The following is a 17,413-nucleotide window of genomic DNA, read 5'->3' as shown; positions in this document are numbered from 1 at the left end:
TCCAGTCTGATCATGTGAAAAGCTGACACAGACTTTAAGGCTTAACTCACAATTATATAATTAGAGGCAGCTTGTGGGATCTGAGGCATGTGCACCTGACGGTTCAGAGTAAACCAACCACAACTCCTGATTATTTGTTAATCTCACACGACTGTATGTGATGAAACCAGGACAAGTGGAAGGTGACTCCACGGCACACTGAACTCGTGCTGTGTAAAGATGTGTATATGAAGCACATCTGACACATGCTGGGTGTAGATTTACAGCCACACCATGATTGGATTTGGCATCTGAAGGATCTGGGCTATGCAGCAGTCAGGGTTAAAGGGAGAGGAAGAGACAATCGGATGTTAAGTGGATAACAGTCAACAGGCAAACACACTTGTGTCTGTAAATAGAGGTATGCAAAGTGTTAGAGATTTACAACCCGAGACAAAGTTAGCCTATGAAAGCAAACACCTTTGTGCAATCTCCAGGGGCTGCAGCCAGGGTTTCCCTGACAGGCACAGAGCCCAAACCAAACAGGAAGCGAACAGAAGCAGGATAATGAGAGATATCAGCTACCCCCAAACCTTAAATGATCTTCTAAACTAAGAGATAGAGCTGTGGGTGTAATTCTACAACATACATGTGCACTGTGCAGACTGCTGTAAGGAACATCTTTACTCTGTCTCAGCTGGAATTATGCTGGAAGCACCAGCATTCAGCTGCTGCTGGTTCGTTTCTCATTGTGGGAAAGCATATTGTCTAAAGTTATCAGCTCTGGTTCAGAGTCTGTTTACGGGACATACTGCTGTGAGCTTATTCTCGCCTGTCATTTCTTTGCATCTTTCTAAGCTTCCAGACTTTCTTGCAGCATTTTAATGTGGCCTTGATCAATAGATCTCCAGCTTTTTGAGGGTTTTTTGACATTTCTGGTCCAGTGTTTGTTAAACCATTTAACTCTGACCTATGAATCATTCAAGCATTAAGAAGGCGTCCTAACTCAAGGGATGAAAGGGAGAGAGCATGTAAGCTAGTTTAGGCAGGCAACTCGAGCTGCTCTGCTCTCCCGTGTCACTTATCAAACGCACCCCTCCAATCTGAGCAGTCTTTTACGGCTGCAAAGCTCTCTACGTCCCGCTTGCTGCTGCCGCCTTTCAGCCCCTCCACCACCCCATCACTCACCTGTTCGCTCTGTGTCAAAATTTAAAAAAGGGGCAAATATTTCACTCAATAAAAGTTGTGTTTACACATAACAGACAATAGAGAAGTGGACTGAAAATCAGTGGCAGCAGGTCTTATGGAGGGATGAATCAATGAACAATAGACAACTTAGCAAATAACCAATTTTAAATGGTATATTGACCCAAAAAACGAGGCATATCTCAGCCTCCTCAAAGTGGAGGACAGTGTCAGGCCTAAAAAACGATCTACAGCAGATTAACAGGATCTGAAAGTGATGTCCTTAAGAAAGAGGAAAAAATCCAGCAAAGACCTGACAGGACCTGAGAGATGCATCTGGACCTTCAGCTGATCCATCTACTGTTGGCCCAAGCCTCATCAGAAATGGTCTCCATGGAAGGGTGGCTGTCAAGAAGCCGTTCTTAAGGAAGGGAAACAGGGAGAAAAGGCTGAGCTGTGCCAAATGACACAAGAAGTGGACTGAAAATCAGTGGCAACAGGTCTTATGGAGGGATGAATCCTCCCCAGAGCCCGGACCTCAACATTATTGAAGCAGTGTGGGATCATCTGACAGAGAACGGAACAAAAGGCAGCCCACATCCAAAGAAGAGCTTTGGGATGTCCTTCAAGAAGCCTGGAGAACTATTCCTGAAGACTCCTTAAAGAAATGACAGAAAGCTCGTCTCAGAGGGTTCAGGCTGTGTTGGAGAATAAAGGAGCTCAGAGCAGATATTCACTTTCATCTCCTTAGAATATTGCAAACTAGTTATGTTTGTATTTGTTTTAATAAAGTTCTGCACTTACTTCCTGTTTTACTTGCATTATATTGAGAAATTAGGGGTGGCTCAAGACTTTTACACAACATTGTAAATAAATTCTGAAACCACATGTGATCATTTATTCAATCAAATATTTTCTTATCTCATAAACAACATGTGCAGCCAACAAAAACATCTGCAGCAGCTTTATCTTGTTGCAGCAGCATTTGAAGTCATATCTATCTCATTAGGTCAACTGGTTTTACAACACGAACAATCCCCCTGGTGATTCATGATAACATATTTCCCGTGAAGCTTGACAGAGTTTTAGTGGCCTCTTCAACTGGACGAGGACTTGTGTCCAAGTGATTTATTATTTTCAGTCAATATCATGTCTGTTTAACATCTGTTTGCCGTTTTATATCAGTTTATAATTCCAGCCTTTCCAAACTCTGAGACTGAAATGGGATGTCTGTTTCCGTAAAAAGCTGCCGTAATAAATCAATTCAACATTTTTTTATGCTCCAGATTTCTGCCTCCTGCTCTCATTAAGCTCTGCTGATGCAAGCCACCCGAAGGCATTGATTATATTTCTGCAGACGAAAAAGAGTGAGGAGCAGCACATTGCAAAGCATGTGGGTGGAGGAGAGGAACGGTTCAATAAGGCAGCGGGGAAAGTCGTGACGGGGATTCCCTTTGAGATCTGGGAAAGACCGTGCAGGTGCAAAATCAGCATTCTCCATCTCAGAGTTCAGCCAGAGAGGCTTCATGGTAGCTTCACCCTCTCACTCATTGTTTCTGTCCTGCTTGCTACGTGCTTGGAGAATGAAATCTTCCGTTTGTCTCTATGACATCTATCTTATGTGAAATGAAATGACCTGAGCTTAGGTTACATGCAGTACATGCCAAGCTTTGGAAATGATCTCCTACAGTATGAACTCTGGAATAGCCAAACCCTCTCACTGCTGCAGGTAACTAGTGCTGTCAGACGAACAATCTGGGTTTTAAAACCTCAACATGGACTACTAAAAGCACATTCATGCTTAGAAACGCACAAAAAAACAAGCAATCGTCTCCACAATTATGTGAGACTGGTAGTACTTAAACTGTCTCATCCTGCAGTCAGTAAAAACAGTTCTACCAATCAGCCAGATTCATAAAGAGCCTTCTTGTGCAATAATAAAAACAAAGACTACTGCAGCAGATAATATGGCCCCCTCAGCCCCTGATATATCCTGATGTGCAGCTATGAAAAGACAGAACTAATTCAGACAGGCTCAATCTACAGAGGAAATAGTCCAACATGCCTGCAAAGTATCTTGAAAAACTAAAAGGTGTTAAAAATGTAAAAAATTTTGATTTCGTCCAATATCCAAAAGTGTTCTGGCTCCAGCTTCATGAGTCTCAGCAGATTGACAATCAGACATCAAACAACCAAGCAGCAGTTATTTAATTCATGAAAATAAAAAATTCATCAGAACCAACATGTATTTGGAATCAGAGAAAAACATCCATACTGCGCTCCTTGTGAGAGTTTCTGTGTTCTGCTTTCGGTCATACATCTATAAACGTTTTGGGTGTTTTGCTGCACTGAATCGTTTCTTATTAAACTTTCAAACGACCACAAAAGCCAGCCGAGTCAAAAACATTTCGTTATCAATACTCTGTTTTCGCTGCATATTGTTCTCATCCAATATCTCTCTCTGAACTCTTATTATTTCGCTGCCGTTCTCTTTTCTAGCGAGTTTTCCGTCACTGTACCGCGAGCGCTCTGCTCGGGGCCTTCGCCCCTCCGCTCCGCTCCTATTTTAGTTGTCTGCACCTGTCACTATCACATTCCCTCCTTCTGCTGACCAGCAGATACTTTAAGGCCTCAGCCGAAGAAAGAGCCAACGGAGACTCTTGCTCACACGAAAAACCAGCTGATGCCTTCTGGAGAAGAAAATACTGAAAATGAATCCAGTAATTCACAAAAAAAAAGAAATGTGGGTTTATTATAGAATATGCATGATCCAAAGAGGAGGCATTTAAATCCTGAAATCTATAAAAGTTTAGACATCATGGAAAATAAGGATAAAAAGAAAGAAAACTCAATGATGCCTTGATAAAAAAAAAGCCTTAATTCTTAGATTTATTTTGACTTTTATATGATTTTGGACAGTATGAACAGAAGATTTCGCTCAACAAAATCGAATTTGTTGATAAACTTACATTTTATTACTTCAGGCATACAATACGTTACAAAAATAACAGAGAATCTCAAGTTTGCCATCAAATATGTGAGAAAATCTGTTTGAAAATGATGTTCCTCAAAGAAATGTTCCACATTGCAGAATATCAAAAGGAATCTGGAGGAATTTCGGTGAGTAAAAGGCAAGGCGGCAAACCAACATTGGACACCTGTGATTTCTGACCCCTTAAACAGCTACAGAGCAGAAAAGAAGCCTGATGTTAACCTCGTCCACTTCTCTGGGCTCGGAGGCGTCTGGGATGGACCGTCACACGGTGGAAACGTGTGCTGTGGTCAGACCCATCAGTATTCCACATCTTTGTTGGAAGAAATGGAGCAAAGAGCAAAAGCAGCATCCAGCCTGCTGTCAGCAACCAGTCCCTGCAGCCAGGCTCTGTGATGGTATGGGGTTGGATCAGGGGGCAAAGCTCATTTCCACTTCTGTGATGGCAGCATTAATGCAGAAAAGCTCACTGAGATTTTACAGCAACATATGCTGCCTTCAAGGCCACATCTTTTCCAGGGACGTCCCAGCATTGTTCAAGCCGACCATGGAAAACCACATTCTGCCACATTCCAAAGGCCTGGCTGAGGAAGAAGAGGGTGCTGGACTGGCTGCCTGCAGTCCTGACCTGTCCCCAGCAGAGAAACAACCACCCCCCCCCGCACTGCTGCACACGTTAAGACGTGAAGAAGAAGTACGGGTGCTGGACCGGCTGCCTGCAGTCCTGACCTGTCCCCAGCAGAGAATGGAGAACTTGGATGTCTGCTGAACATCTTAAGACATGTTTGCAGAAAGAATGGGACAAAATAACACCTGAAACTCTTCATCAGTTGGTATCTTCAATGTCCGAACATCTTTCGAGTGCTATAACAGCACAAAGTGGTAAAAGCTTTACTGTCCTGACTTTTTTGGAGTCGTCCCAGTAGAGTGCCTGTGTAGAAATCCCTCCGTTAGCTCTCCTATAGCTGCAAGTAGCCACATAACAGCAGCTATGAGCTAACAGAGCTATAGCACACGTTCATTCATTCATTCTTCTTAAAGTATTGGTGAAATAAAGACAGATAATGCCTTATTTAGAGGCTGCATCCTCTAAGCCCCGTTCACTCCGTTATATGGATCTCCAGTTATCTAAATATCTTCTGAAGGACGCCGACTTTCACCAAACTGTTCTCGGTGAGTAGATGAACGTATTTTGTGCCGGAAATAAGGTCCAGGTCTAAAAATACCGGAGTTCCCCTTTAAATTCCATGAACGCATTGTGTTTCAGCCACTTACATTCACTGGATGTCTCTTTTTTTCCAAGTTAAACTGCTACAAACTACCAGACATCAAAGATTAAACAGCCTCAGTTCTTTAAAAGACAGTAAGTCAGGCAGGCGGCAGCAGTTCCAGGGAAAGCACTGTTATGAATTAATTATTCCGACTGGCAGTGAAGGTTGATGTCTGCAGCTCACCTCACTTTGCCATCGTTAGACTAAATGGGAATGTGGACAGAAACAGGGGCTAAGCAGAAAGATCCCCAGATCTCTGTGGCTGTGACAGTGAAAACCACCTTAAACACACACACACACATATATATATATATATATATAAGAACACACACACTAAATAGCAGTTGTGTCATTTTGCAACACCTCTACAGAAAATGCAAAGCAGCCCACCTGTTTATTGTGTAAACTGCTATGAACAGAGCCGGCAGACTAACAGGTGCAGTAGCTTTGTTTGTGCTTCTGTGTAAGTGTTGCTGACCCGATCTGGACGTGTTCATCTCAAGGCTCAGCACTTCTAAAGCGCTGCTTTGCCTCCCACCCTCCCAGCGTCCCTTAACCCAGTCCATTACAAACTATGCATCTGCTGAATCTCACAGAAGAACACCGTATGTGTGTGGAAAAGACTGAGGGGGCGAAAACAGATTATGTATTCTTATATCATTGCTTTAGCTTTCTGCAGTTACCAGATCTCACAGGAAAAGAGCCAAATAGGCATAAAATCATGCTGCATATGGAAAAAACAACACGTCATAACATACAATAGCTCGATATTTACAGCCAGGGATCTGTGATGCCATTTATATCTCATTACATAAAGTGAAAATAGCAAAAATCAGCCAACAGTAGCAGCAGATTTGAACACAGACACACTATAAACCCCCTACATAGCATCAAATATCAGATCCCCTCATTTCAAACAAAGGTGGTTAAACAGATGTGAGCACAGATGAGACAAAGGAAACGTTTCTGCTCGTTCAGTTCTGACAACACTTCACAGGAAACCGTATCGACCATGAATGACTCAACCGATGTCACAACAATCCACCGCGTCTTTGTTCTCTTGACACACAGCCGTAAACGCACACACACCACGTTTCCCAAAGGATGCTGGCAAGTAGGACACGACTCCTCTGGTTTCTCCCTGCAGAGCGTGTGCTCCTATAGTGGCACACTAAAAAAAGAAACTGCTGTTATAGGCTGGAACTCGAGTGTCCCTTTAAACTTGCTCTCCGCTTGGATTTACCTGGCAAATGTGGCATCGTGAAACAGTGACACAGCTTTCAGCTTCTCCTCGGCAGAAGAAACGTTGAATAAAGTTTGTGTTACCTGCAGATTTTTATCACAAAGTGAGACTTTTCAGCAGGCCAAAGGGAACTGGAAGGACTGGCTTTTGCATGCTTAGCCAGAGTTCGACAGTACATGTGGGGGCTGAAGATTCGCTATGTGCAGTTCAGCAGAGGGCATCCACTTTGTTTAAGTAGAGCTTTTAAACAACCTGCTTCTGTACAGCATGGATAAGCTGAGAGGTGAATGCAGACTGTACCACTATTCAAACCCCACTGCCATCACTCAGTGTGACTGAGTCACAGGCCAAAGCACCATAAAACCAGAGTAGATGTGTGTGGCTTTCTGTAATTAGCGGAGATGTGTTGAAGATGCCACTGATGCATCACACTTTCCTTAACATTTTACCATGAAACAACCCCCCCCGAAGGAAAAACCATTAATGCAGCCCTGCATTATCTTGCTTTGTAACTCCCGCAGTCTTTTGTGTTATCTGGAGGGTTCCCAGCAGGCATAAAACAATAAAATATCTGGGGAGAATGATAAAAATGAAGAGACTGACGTGACTTTCTTTCAACTTCTTTCTCATAAAGTCTTTTTTATCTCTAAAAAGCCACAAACTACAGCTACTTTCACACGGAGAGAGGCAAAGTCTTATTTTTTATTGCTAAAAAAGCCACATAAAAGCAACATGTTCGGAATATAAGTGAATGAAAATGTCTTGAACTCTTATAAATAGCTGTTTATTTTCATCTGTTTGTTAAAGCATTGACCAAAAATGTCAGTTTATCAATTAATCCAAATTGTTTTGGGATTTTATTTACAGCCACATTTGTTTTATGGTAATATTTCATATTGTGATTACTGACTTACTGATTCAGTATTAGCTGAATCCCATGTTTCTGCCCATGAGGTGTATGTCAGAGTAAAAAACCTTTTTCGAGTTAAAAAAGAAGTTTAGAAGTTTTGATTTATTTTTTTTAGGTCAATCTGAGAAGAATAAGACCCTCAAACCGCCTCTGGGGATTTTTGACAATAATATGTGGCTACTGAGCGTTTTAACTTTAAAAGTAAACTTTGTTCACATGTGCTTCAAGATTTAAATGAATGGATACAGAAAAACATGAGATGCTACAACCTTTAAGCTGCGGCACACAGGCTGACACAGATCCGGTTCGTACAAAGTTTACAGCAGACCCAGCTGGTTCAGGTGATCTCAGAACTCCTCTGTGCTCTCAGTCCGTTATAATCCAGGGGAAAATTACAGCAGAGCAGGACAGCTGACTCACACTATGCCTCATATCACTGGCCCCTATTTCAGACTGATGATGCTTCAATATCAAGCACCGCGTCCATGCTGCTGAATCCAAAGCCACCTCAGCAGTGGTGGCAGAGATCAACCCCTTGAAGTACACGAGACATTAATAATTCACACGGCGCTGAATTGTTTTTCCTTTGAAGTCCAGGTGTTTAATGGGTCCATCCTAACAGAACCGCTTGACCTGAAGGACAACCACACTGAAGGCATTCAAAGGATTCAAACAATCCTTTTAGGGAAGAAACCAAAAAAAGAAAGATTTTAAAACAAGCGACAGCGTTGTTTTGTGGTTATTATAAGACAGCTACCCAACCCCAACCCTGCCCATCTGTACAGTTTCCCTGCAGTCGTTCTGTCTGGGCCCTTTTGTACTTGAACTATTATTTCACATGTAATTAAAATCAAATATCAGTGAAGTAAACACTGCAGCAATGAAGCAGAGTTTCACTTGAACAGAATCTCACAGTGGCATCTGCTGATGTCCCCTTTACAGAAATATGTGAACAGAGATGCTGTTAAGTCACTGAAAAACAACAACAGACTGTGCTAAAGGAATAAAAACACCTGGACTCAATGCATTACTTTTGCAGAAATGTAACAGACAGGAAGTGTTTGAGGATTGTTGGTATTTTGGGAATCAGACTGGCAGAATTGCCACCTGCAGCTGATAAGTTGAGAACATATTAATAGTAAAAACACCATCTGGAGTAAAATTCTCTATATATAACGTTTACTCAAACTGGAGTGAAAGTTTTCAGTATGGCTTGTTTCAGTTGGCATTAATTCATTCTTCTTGTGTTCCCCAACTACCTTAAAAAAGTGGAATGTCCCTTTAAGAAAACGACTCGTCTCATTTACTGTAACATTCGTGCATATGATTGTTGAGGATAAAACCATTTAAAAAAGCCCGGTTTATGCTCCTCTGTTTGTAATCTGATATATTTCTTTGATTTACAGCTTATTATTCAGGAAAAACAGATAAAGTTCCAAGTCTGTTATCGTAGAAAATGCTTAAAGATTTAAAGGAAACCAGCAGAATACCTTTGACACTGTTTAACCGACACTTTTGCATTATGCAGCTGAGATTTACAACTGCAAACCTTTGAAGATGGATCATATTTTACTGTAATGTCACTTTGCACCACTAGATGGGAAGTGAGTCACTGCACTGTCTATTATAAGTTTTCAGGGCTGCTCTTATGTAGGCTGCATTGTTCTTACATGTTTACATTTAATTAATCCAACTGAATCCTGCATTATTTAATCTATCTGTGAAACTGTTCTTGAAAAAGAGTTGAAAAGAGAGTTTTCATGTGATTAAAATACCGTCGTCACGACCACCTTTCTGCCATCATATCATGTGTGTTTGCTTCACTCAGAGAACAGGAAAATGTATCCCTGCCAACATTGTGATACTGGTTTAAAAGTAATATTGGGATAGAAAATATTCTGTGCATATTGGTTTCAGGTCTTTCAGACTGCCCTGGATGCAAATATTGCCTTGTGCAGCAGCTGGAAGTTTGAGTTTTCCACCTTTTTTCCATCCCAGTGGTGACTGTCTGAAGGTTTCTTTGATGGAATGTGGACAGAAGTAAATAAAAAGCTAATTAAATTGTCAGATACTGCATGGCTCTTGGTTCTCTTCTTCGGCTGCTGAAACCCTCTTCAGGAGCTCAGCTGTTTTCGGTCATTTCGCCGGAGTTTCCCCCTCTGTATTTGACACTGTGAAGTGGATATCTCAACACTGTTGGCTTCTCCAAGGAAAAAGACATACATCTTTTGGGCAGCTGTCCCCTGCAGCTTCTTGGGAGCTTGTTGCTCTGCCTTCTCACCCTACTCGACAGGCTCTACTTTCCTCAGATATAAATAGATAACGATGCTAACAGATGCACCCGCCCCTGTCTATCTATCTGGGTTCACATATGCTCACATACACTATTACAAACCTATTCTTAAGTCAGGAACATTCTGGAAATGATTAAATAGAACGAGTGAAACAATGAGCAAGAACTAAATATGATCAAGTAATGTGGGTCAACGGCAAAAGATCTCTGAGCTCACGGGAGATTAAAGAAATCCATTATGAAGTTTAAGGAGAGCAGCTAATAAGCAGGTCATAGCACAGTCAGGGCGCTGCAAAAATAGTCAACTATATACAGAAGTCGGGCTTGGCTCTGCAAACAGCTACAACACATGCAACTTAAAAATAAAATGTTAAAATAACTGAATAAACTGAGACAGCAGAAAAGGAGAGATGAAGCAGAAGCTGGAGGATCAAGAATCAGTTTTAGGTTATCAGCTGAATCACATGGTGTGGAAATGAATTTCTTCCTCTCTAAGTCCTCATCTGACTGTCCAGCCTCAGCCTTCCTAACTCCTCTCCACCAGCCAGTGCAGGTTCACCCTCCCAAACTGGAAAGTACTCACCGTTCGCAGGAACTGAATCTCCTCTTCTCCCTCTCCTCCTTCTGCCATCTTCCACCGAGGGTTATTCGCAGCTCCTCGGGAGAAAAAAGAAAATCCTTCAGTTTTCTCGCTTCAGGATGTGGATTTTTTTTTATCTCCTTTGCTACGTCCCTCCCTCCTTCTCCTTCCTCGCTGCTGTACCCCTCTTCCTCTCTCACTCGGTGTCTCACACTCTCAGTGTTAGTGTGGGGGTGTGCTGGAGGACAGCATGAGTCCTCTGCTCTCACCGTGTTGTGAGAGAGAGTGACAGGAGGCTCTCCCCGGCTCCTCTCTCCTCTCGCCTTGTATCCCCAGACCGCAGGCAAAGGGAGGAAGGGAGGGTGAGTTAGGGAGGGGCAGGCACCTTGTTACACATTTACTCCCATCCCACCGTGTGCCGCCATGTTTGTAGAAGTGGGCCACTCCTACACAAGCTGCCCCTCGCCATCACCCCCCCCTCCTTTCTCAACTCTGAGGCTATAAAAGGAAAGAGGGGTGAGGACTCGCCTTTGGGGAGAACACATGCACACACACTTGCACAAAGATGCAACTTAACTCCACAAAATTATCAAGTTGGCTGCTCTGGTCAAGAGATCCCCCCCAAAATCAAGCGAGTCGGTGTCTCAACCCGTTTGAAGATGACAGCCTGGACTCTGAATCAGGTCTTAATTGATCAAAACTCAAAGTAAAACATTATTATGTGAAAAACGTGAACCCTGAGCAGCAGTATAATAGTAAAACATGCAATGTGTGATGTCCCTTTTTAATCCTGCAGCGACTGCAACATATCAACAAGTGCTTCAATAAATGGTGATAATCTCGGTGGACTCTACAGGCCTCAGTTAGCATGTTAAAGGTTAAAGGTCATGACAGCACAGTTAGAAAAAGACTGAACAAGGATGGCATGTTTGGAAGGGCTGCAGGAGAAAGCCTCTTCTCTCTAAAAAGAACATGGCAGCACAGCTTAGGTTTGCAAAGCTGCATCTGAACAAAGCTCAAGACTTCTGGAACAATGTCCTTTGGACAGACCAGAGCAAAGTGGAGATGTTTGGTCCTAATGCACAGCAGCACGTTTGGAGGAAACCAAACACAGCATATCAGCACAAACACCTCATACCAGCTGTCAAGCACGGTGGTGGAGGGCTGATGATCTGGGCTGGTTCTGCAGCCACAGGACCTGGGCACCTTGCAGTCATTGAGTCCACCATGAACTCCTCTGGATACCAAAGTATTCTAGAGTCAAATGTGAGGCCATCTGTCCCACAGCTAAAGCTGGGCTGAAACTGGCTCATCAACAGGACAAAGATCCCAAACACAGCAGCAGATCTACAGCAGAATGTGTGAAAAAGAAAAGAATCAAGGTGTTGCAACGGTCCAGTCAGAGTCCAGACCTCAGCCTGACTGAAATGCTGTGGTGGGACCTTAAGAGAGCTGTGCAGAAACCAATGCTGCAAACCTCAAGAGGGCCGAGATTCCTCCAGAACCATGAGAGAGACTGATAACGTCCCACAGGAAACCATCACTGCTGCTGAAAGCTGCTGCTGCAAACTGCTGGATCGGGGGTTCACTTAGTTTTACACTCACTGCTGCTGAAAGCTGCTGGATCAGGGGTTCACTTAGTTTTACACTCACTGCTGCTGAAGCTGCAAGCTGCTGGATCAGGGGTTCACTTAGTTTTACACTCACTTCTGCTGAAGCTGCTGCAAGCTGCTGGACCAGGGGTTCACTTAGTTTTACACTCACTGCTGCAAGCTGCTGGATCAGGGGTTCACTTAGTTTTACACTCACTGCTGCTGAAGCTGCTGCTGAAAGCTGCTGGATCAGGGGTTCACTTAGTTTCTCACACACTGCTTCTGCATTTTGTCTCAGTTTTTGTTCAACAAATAATGACACACTGTAACAGATGTATCTGCCTTAGTTTTTGACCTGATGAGGACCAGATGATGTTTTTATTATGTACTGATATGAAAAACCTCAGAAGTGGAAAAGCGTTCACTTACTTCTTCATTTCACTGCGTATGATTATTAATTTGTCAATAATCAACAATAATAATAATAATAATAACAGGTATCCTCGAAGAGTCGAAAGGATAACCTTCTATGATGTTTTCCTTTTATTTGACCTCGTGAGAAAACAGTTGAAGGAAAGAATGTCGGAGGAATTCTTCACCAAGATTCAGTGAGAATCGGACCAAACTTAAGCTGTGATGTGGCGCTGCTACACTGAAACCGAAGATACTCCAGAAAATGCACATCTGGTACTTCGTCTAATGCAATCTCATTGTATTGTTTCACATATTTCATGTCTTATTATCAAGGCTGATAATTCAGAAAAAGGAAAGATAAGCCTCTGAAATGTGATATATTGCTGCTGGTTGCTCAAACTCACCCTCCTCTCCTCATATTTATCTGCATGAATCACAGTTAATAAGTCTGCAACACTTTAAGAAAAACTTTAGGAAGGAAGGAATTGTGGGATGGAATCATTTCCTATCCTTTCCTAACGGATGTGCCGCTGTTTTATATGCTAAAGAAGATAATATAGGAAGCACTGAAGCTAATTACCTTAAGTTTAGAGACTCCAACAAGCTCCTGTGGCCTCCATCTAGATGCCTCCTGGGTCATTTCACTCAGTTCAGAAGGTTCTCATTTGTTTGTTTGATTTGTTTTAATCAAATGCACCAAAACTTAAAGATGAAGCAAACCATCCAAATTATTTGTGACCCTGTAGACAGTTTTTTTTTTGCCAGACTTCACACATTAGGCCAAATGTTGACTCTTAATTACATAATGATTCTTATTTGCTGTCTTTAAGCCGTAAAACAGCAGGAGCCTGTTTTTAGTAGTAGTCACACCTGTTTATCTTTTGCAGGAAATGCAGCTTAAATGACAAAACTAGGGCAGACATGAAGAGTACACCCACTCCTCCAGGTAGCACTAAACCACTGCTAATATCTCACCTTTTAAGTTCTGTCTTCCCATTGCTTATGTTGGCAGTTTAGATCATTTTACAAATTATTCTCACAGTGATATGGAGCAGGAACAAGTCCACATTTAGCTCTGGTTTCTCAATATGGGACTTAAATCCCGTTGAATATAAGTGGTAAAGCTTTTTTATGTGTCTGCTTCTTCATGCCACACCAGGCGGTTGTAAATGCTATGATTCCTGACCTTCCCTGAAGATTAAGTGATCTATCGGATCAAAGCAAAGCTCTGCCGCCAACCTGGCACATTTAGTGCAGGGGATTCTGCTTTCTTACAGTTCAGTCAATAACAGAATGACACACAGCACAGACATTATGTCACGGTTTTAATTGGTTCTGTGCACATTTTCCCATAAAATTTCATCTTTCAGTGTTAAAGTAGCTAATCTCCTCTGAGTGGTGGTGTTTCCAGTCGCTAAACTGTAGCGATGTCACTGCCAGCAACCCATGAGACATTTACTGTGCTGCCTCTGTGGCTGGAAGGTGTTTTTAAAGGGATAAACCGTCTTAATGTGTCTTATTTACAGAGAATGAATCCAAGAGGTCAAGATCTCTGCATCATGGAGAAAATTATGTGAACCATTATTTGTCTGATGCTGTTGTGTCAGTAGTTCATCCATCCATCCATTTTCTATTCCCGCCTGATCCAGCTCAGGATGGCAGGGGGGGGGGGCTGGAGCCTATCCCAGCTGTCATTGGGTGGGAGACCCTGGACAGATCCCCCAGTCCATCACAGGGCCACACAGACAAATGATTATACTCTGTCCCAGGGTCAGTTTAGAGTCACCGGTTAACCTAACATGCATATAAGTGGGAGGAAGCTGGAGAACCCGGAGAGAACCCACGCACACACGGGGAGAACATGCACACTCGTCAGTAGTTCAAACATAAACACCAAAAGATTTTTGGTTACAGCTTCGATAACATAAGGATCTCTTTCTCTGCAGTGTATCTGAGTATCTTTCTGCATTTTCACTATTTTCCTTGAGTGATAATCCTGCAGCACCTGTATTCCTCTTTAGCTCTGAAAAGCACATTGTATGCGGAAAAGAAACCTGATTAAACACAATAGAAGTATTTTACAGGTTATAAACACGGCAGGCCGTGAAGGACACAACCAAAAGTCCTCTCTGGACATACTACAGTGGCTCTGTGTTACAACAGGCAGCAGATCTGCACCAGACAGGGGATCTGAAAGGGGTGAAGCGCATCACACATACTCACAGAATCCCTGTGATCACACACACCCTTACCTCTCCAGTCTCCATCTGGCATCCTTCAGCATGCTCTCCATCCCGTCCATCTCCTGCTGCAGCTGCAGCTGGCGGCAGAATAGATATTCGAGGACGTTGCTGCTCCCTGAAACTCAACTCTGCCCGGTGGGTAAAACGGAGCGGAGGAGAGGAGGCTGACACGCTGCCACTGAGGCAGTGCAAACATGAATTCTGGGAGTATGAGTACCAATGATTCAGAGGGAACCTGCTGAGGCCGGGTTTCTGCCAACTCACGAATCAGCCTGCAAAAGTATGGAAAGCCAAAAGGGACTTAATTCACCTGCCTTGCAACTGTTTAACACCAACTGGCATTTCAAGAACAGCTCCTATGAAAGATTAGATGCGAGATACTGGCGGGAGTCATTGGATAAAGCTCTATCTGCCCTAACCTAAAGGAGTTAGGTGGAGATAGATTCAAATATCTAACAACAATCATTCCTCCAGTCAGAAAAAGGGTAAATAAATACACTATCAGATACCAATATGGATAAAATCATACAACTGGGTAAAATAATGCGATAAAATGATTATAAAACACGATAAAAACATGACAAATAAGGTGCTAAAAAATTGTGACCAAGTAGCGCCGCCACAGCGTCTGATGGTCTATCAAAATGAAGCGAAATGATCTGTCCGGCAGTGACCAAAGAGTGAAGAAAAAAGCAAAAAAGACATGAAGACAATGAAAAGCTGTGCAGATAACACAGATAACACACAGCTCAGTCTGTCCTGAGGACCGGCGTGTTGCTCTTTCTTTAGCTATCAAATCAAAGCTGTGTCCAGCCAAGCTTCACTGTCAAGCTAGGAATATTGAATTATAGAATTTATAGGCAAGATATTTGCATAATGCACCACTAAGGTGCACGGATGGAAGTTATTGTGTGTTGTGTGCAACTGTTGTGTCTATTTTATTCTATTTTCCACCTGTTGAGTAGGTCTTATGCTTCTGAAAACTATATGTCATTATTTAGGTGCTGTATTATGCTGTAAATGCACTCCTAAAGACTCATAACTCAGGCTTCAGCACATAGTTTACTCCTCTGTATTGGAACCATCATATTGCTCCTGTATAATGAAATCCATCCATTTTGTATGTATAAATCTATGTTATATATTCTGTATGTGTCCATACATTACATACAAACTGCCAACCAGAGATTTGTGCTTAATTATTAAGATCTGTCCTTGTTATTTATTCATTGGGTGACAGAAATTCAAATTTATTGGCTGTGAAAACCTGAAGTTGGAGATTTTTGTGAAACTCCACCAGTATCATAAAATGCCACCTCATGTTTGATAAGCAGAACCAGACTTCTAATTAATGTCTTACATTATTCAAACACAAGGTGGCGCTTACTGGATGCCAGACAGTGTATGTAACTGAGTTTATAAATACTTAAATAGGTCTGGGTTGGTGTTGCAACGTGAGCCAAATATGACCCTTTTGGCTTTCCATACACTGAAGCGCAGTTGCGGCACCTTGCCAGAAGGAGGCGACATTGTTCCAAGAATTGTACTGACATCTCTTACGGTGAAGTCTGACCTCAAAATGATGATTTGAATATAGGCCTGTTAAAAATAAATAGCTAAAGCCCAATTCAGTGTATCTTGTGGGTTTGTTGAAACTTGAAATTCCACGAAACATAGCGGACCGTGAAGTAAAGTGAACTTTCAAATCAACGTGCCCTTAATGAAACCTCCTGTAAACCACCGTTGCTTTCACTGTTCGTCATCACTGTTGCACTTTAGTGTTACGACCTCCTGTTTACGAGCCATAGCAGAATAAAATCTTCAGAACAAGCAGCACCGAGCACGTTAATTACAAAACAAGCCACGCATGAGAGGTGACGGGAGACTTCAGGCTCACACTGGCAGAGCCACACAGAGTCATTTCTGTTGAGTTGTGATAAAAAAAAAAATGAAAAAAAGTTGGGCCACCAGCAGCTGAGCTGAACTCAACACTTCCTGTTTTAAATAAGTATTACTTAAGATTACACTAAAATTACAACACTGTCGGGAAAAAGCATAAAGAGTTTTTTTTCTTTTCCTCTGTGATATTGTAGCAGGTTCCAGGTGTTTTGAACTTGGCATGCACAGTCTGCACGAGCCCCACTCTATGCATCTCTGTGCATCTTCCCCTTCTCCTGAATGCCAGCCACTCAGCTTCCTTCAGAAAAGAAGCCACCTCTGCAGACTTGGGGGGACATTAATGTCCCCTGTTTGGTTGCTTCTTCCTTTTGGTGTGATAAAACAAGGATTCCTTTGAGTCTCCCCGGTCCAGCTGCACAGCCACATTCACAAGCACAAACACTACCTCCCTGTTTAATCACTCGCCACCCTGAGAAATGACAGTGGGAGTTTAAAAAAGCAGAAATCAGGATGATAGACATGTTTTGGGGACCCTGGAGACCAAATCCAGAAGTCAGGATTCAACAGTATTACTGGAGAGCTTCTTCTTTTGTCAGGATCAGAAAAAAATGCACCAAAAAGTGACATTTAGGTGTGGTCTCTTTCTGATGGTGCTCATATGATTGCTCATCACTATCTGTCTCACCTCTCCTCCTCCTTCCTCTCTTGGTATTGCATTTGTGTTCAGAGCTCTCCCCACCCTCCCCCTCCCTGCACACACACACACACACACACATGCGCACAAACAGAAACTAGTGTGAGTTCCCCTATCT

General features: G+C 42.6%; 1 protein-coding gene across 1 annotated transcript in view; it reads right to left on the bottom strand.

The window, feature by feature from the left end:
- ryr1b (ryanodine receptor 1b (skeletal)) overlaps positions 1–14,842 on the bottom strand; it is an 82,405-nt gene extending 67,563 nt beyond the window's left edge. Inside the window, exons 1-2 of the mRNA XM_072391909.1 lie at positions 14,712–14,842; positions 10,457–10,530 (exon numbers count right to left, since the gene is read on the bottom strand). Of these exons, the coding sequence (XP_072248010.1) occupies positions 10,457–10,530; positions 14,712–14,733 (96 nt within the window). The 5' untranslated portion in view covers positions 14,734–14,842. The remainder of the gene's footprint in view (positions 1–10,456; positions 10,531–14,711) is intronic.
- Between the last annotated feature and the right edge of the window lie 2,571 nt (positions 14,843–17,413).

This window comes from Leuresthes tenuis, unplaced genomic scaffold (genome assembly GCF_036924035.1).
Source record: "Leuresthes tenuis unplaced genomic scaffold, fLeuTen1.0.hap1 SCAF_9, whole genome shotgun sequence".
In the NCBI taxonomy this organism is placed as follows: Eukaryota; Metazoa; Chordata; class Actinopteri; order Atheriniformes; family Atherinopsidae; genus Leuresthes; species Leuresthes tenuis.
Note: the sequence above shows the minus strand (reverse complement) of the source record. Positions and strands in the feature narration are given on the sequence as shown.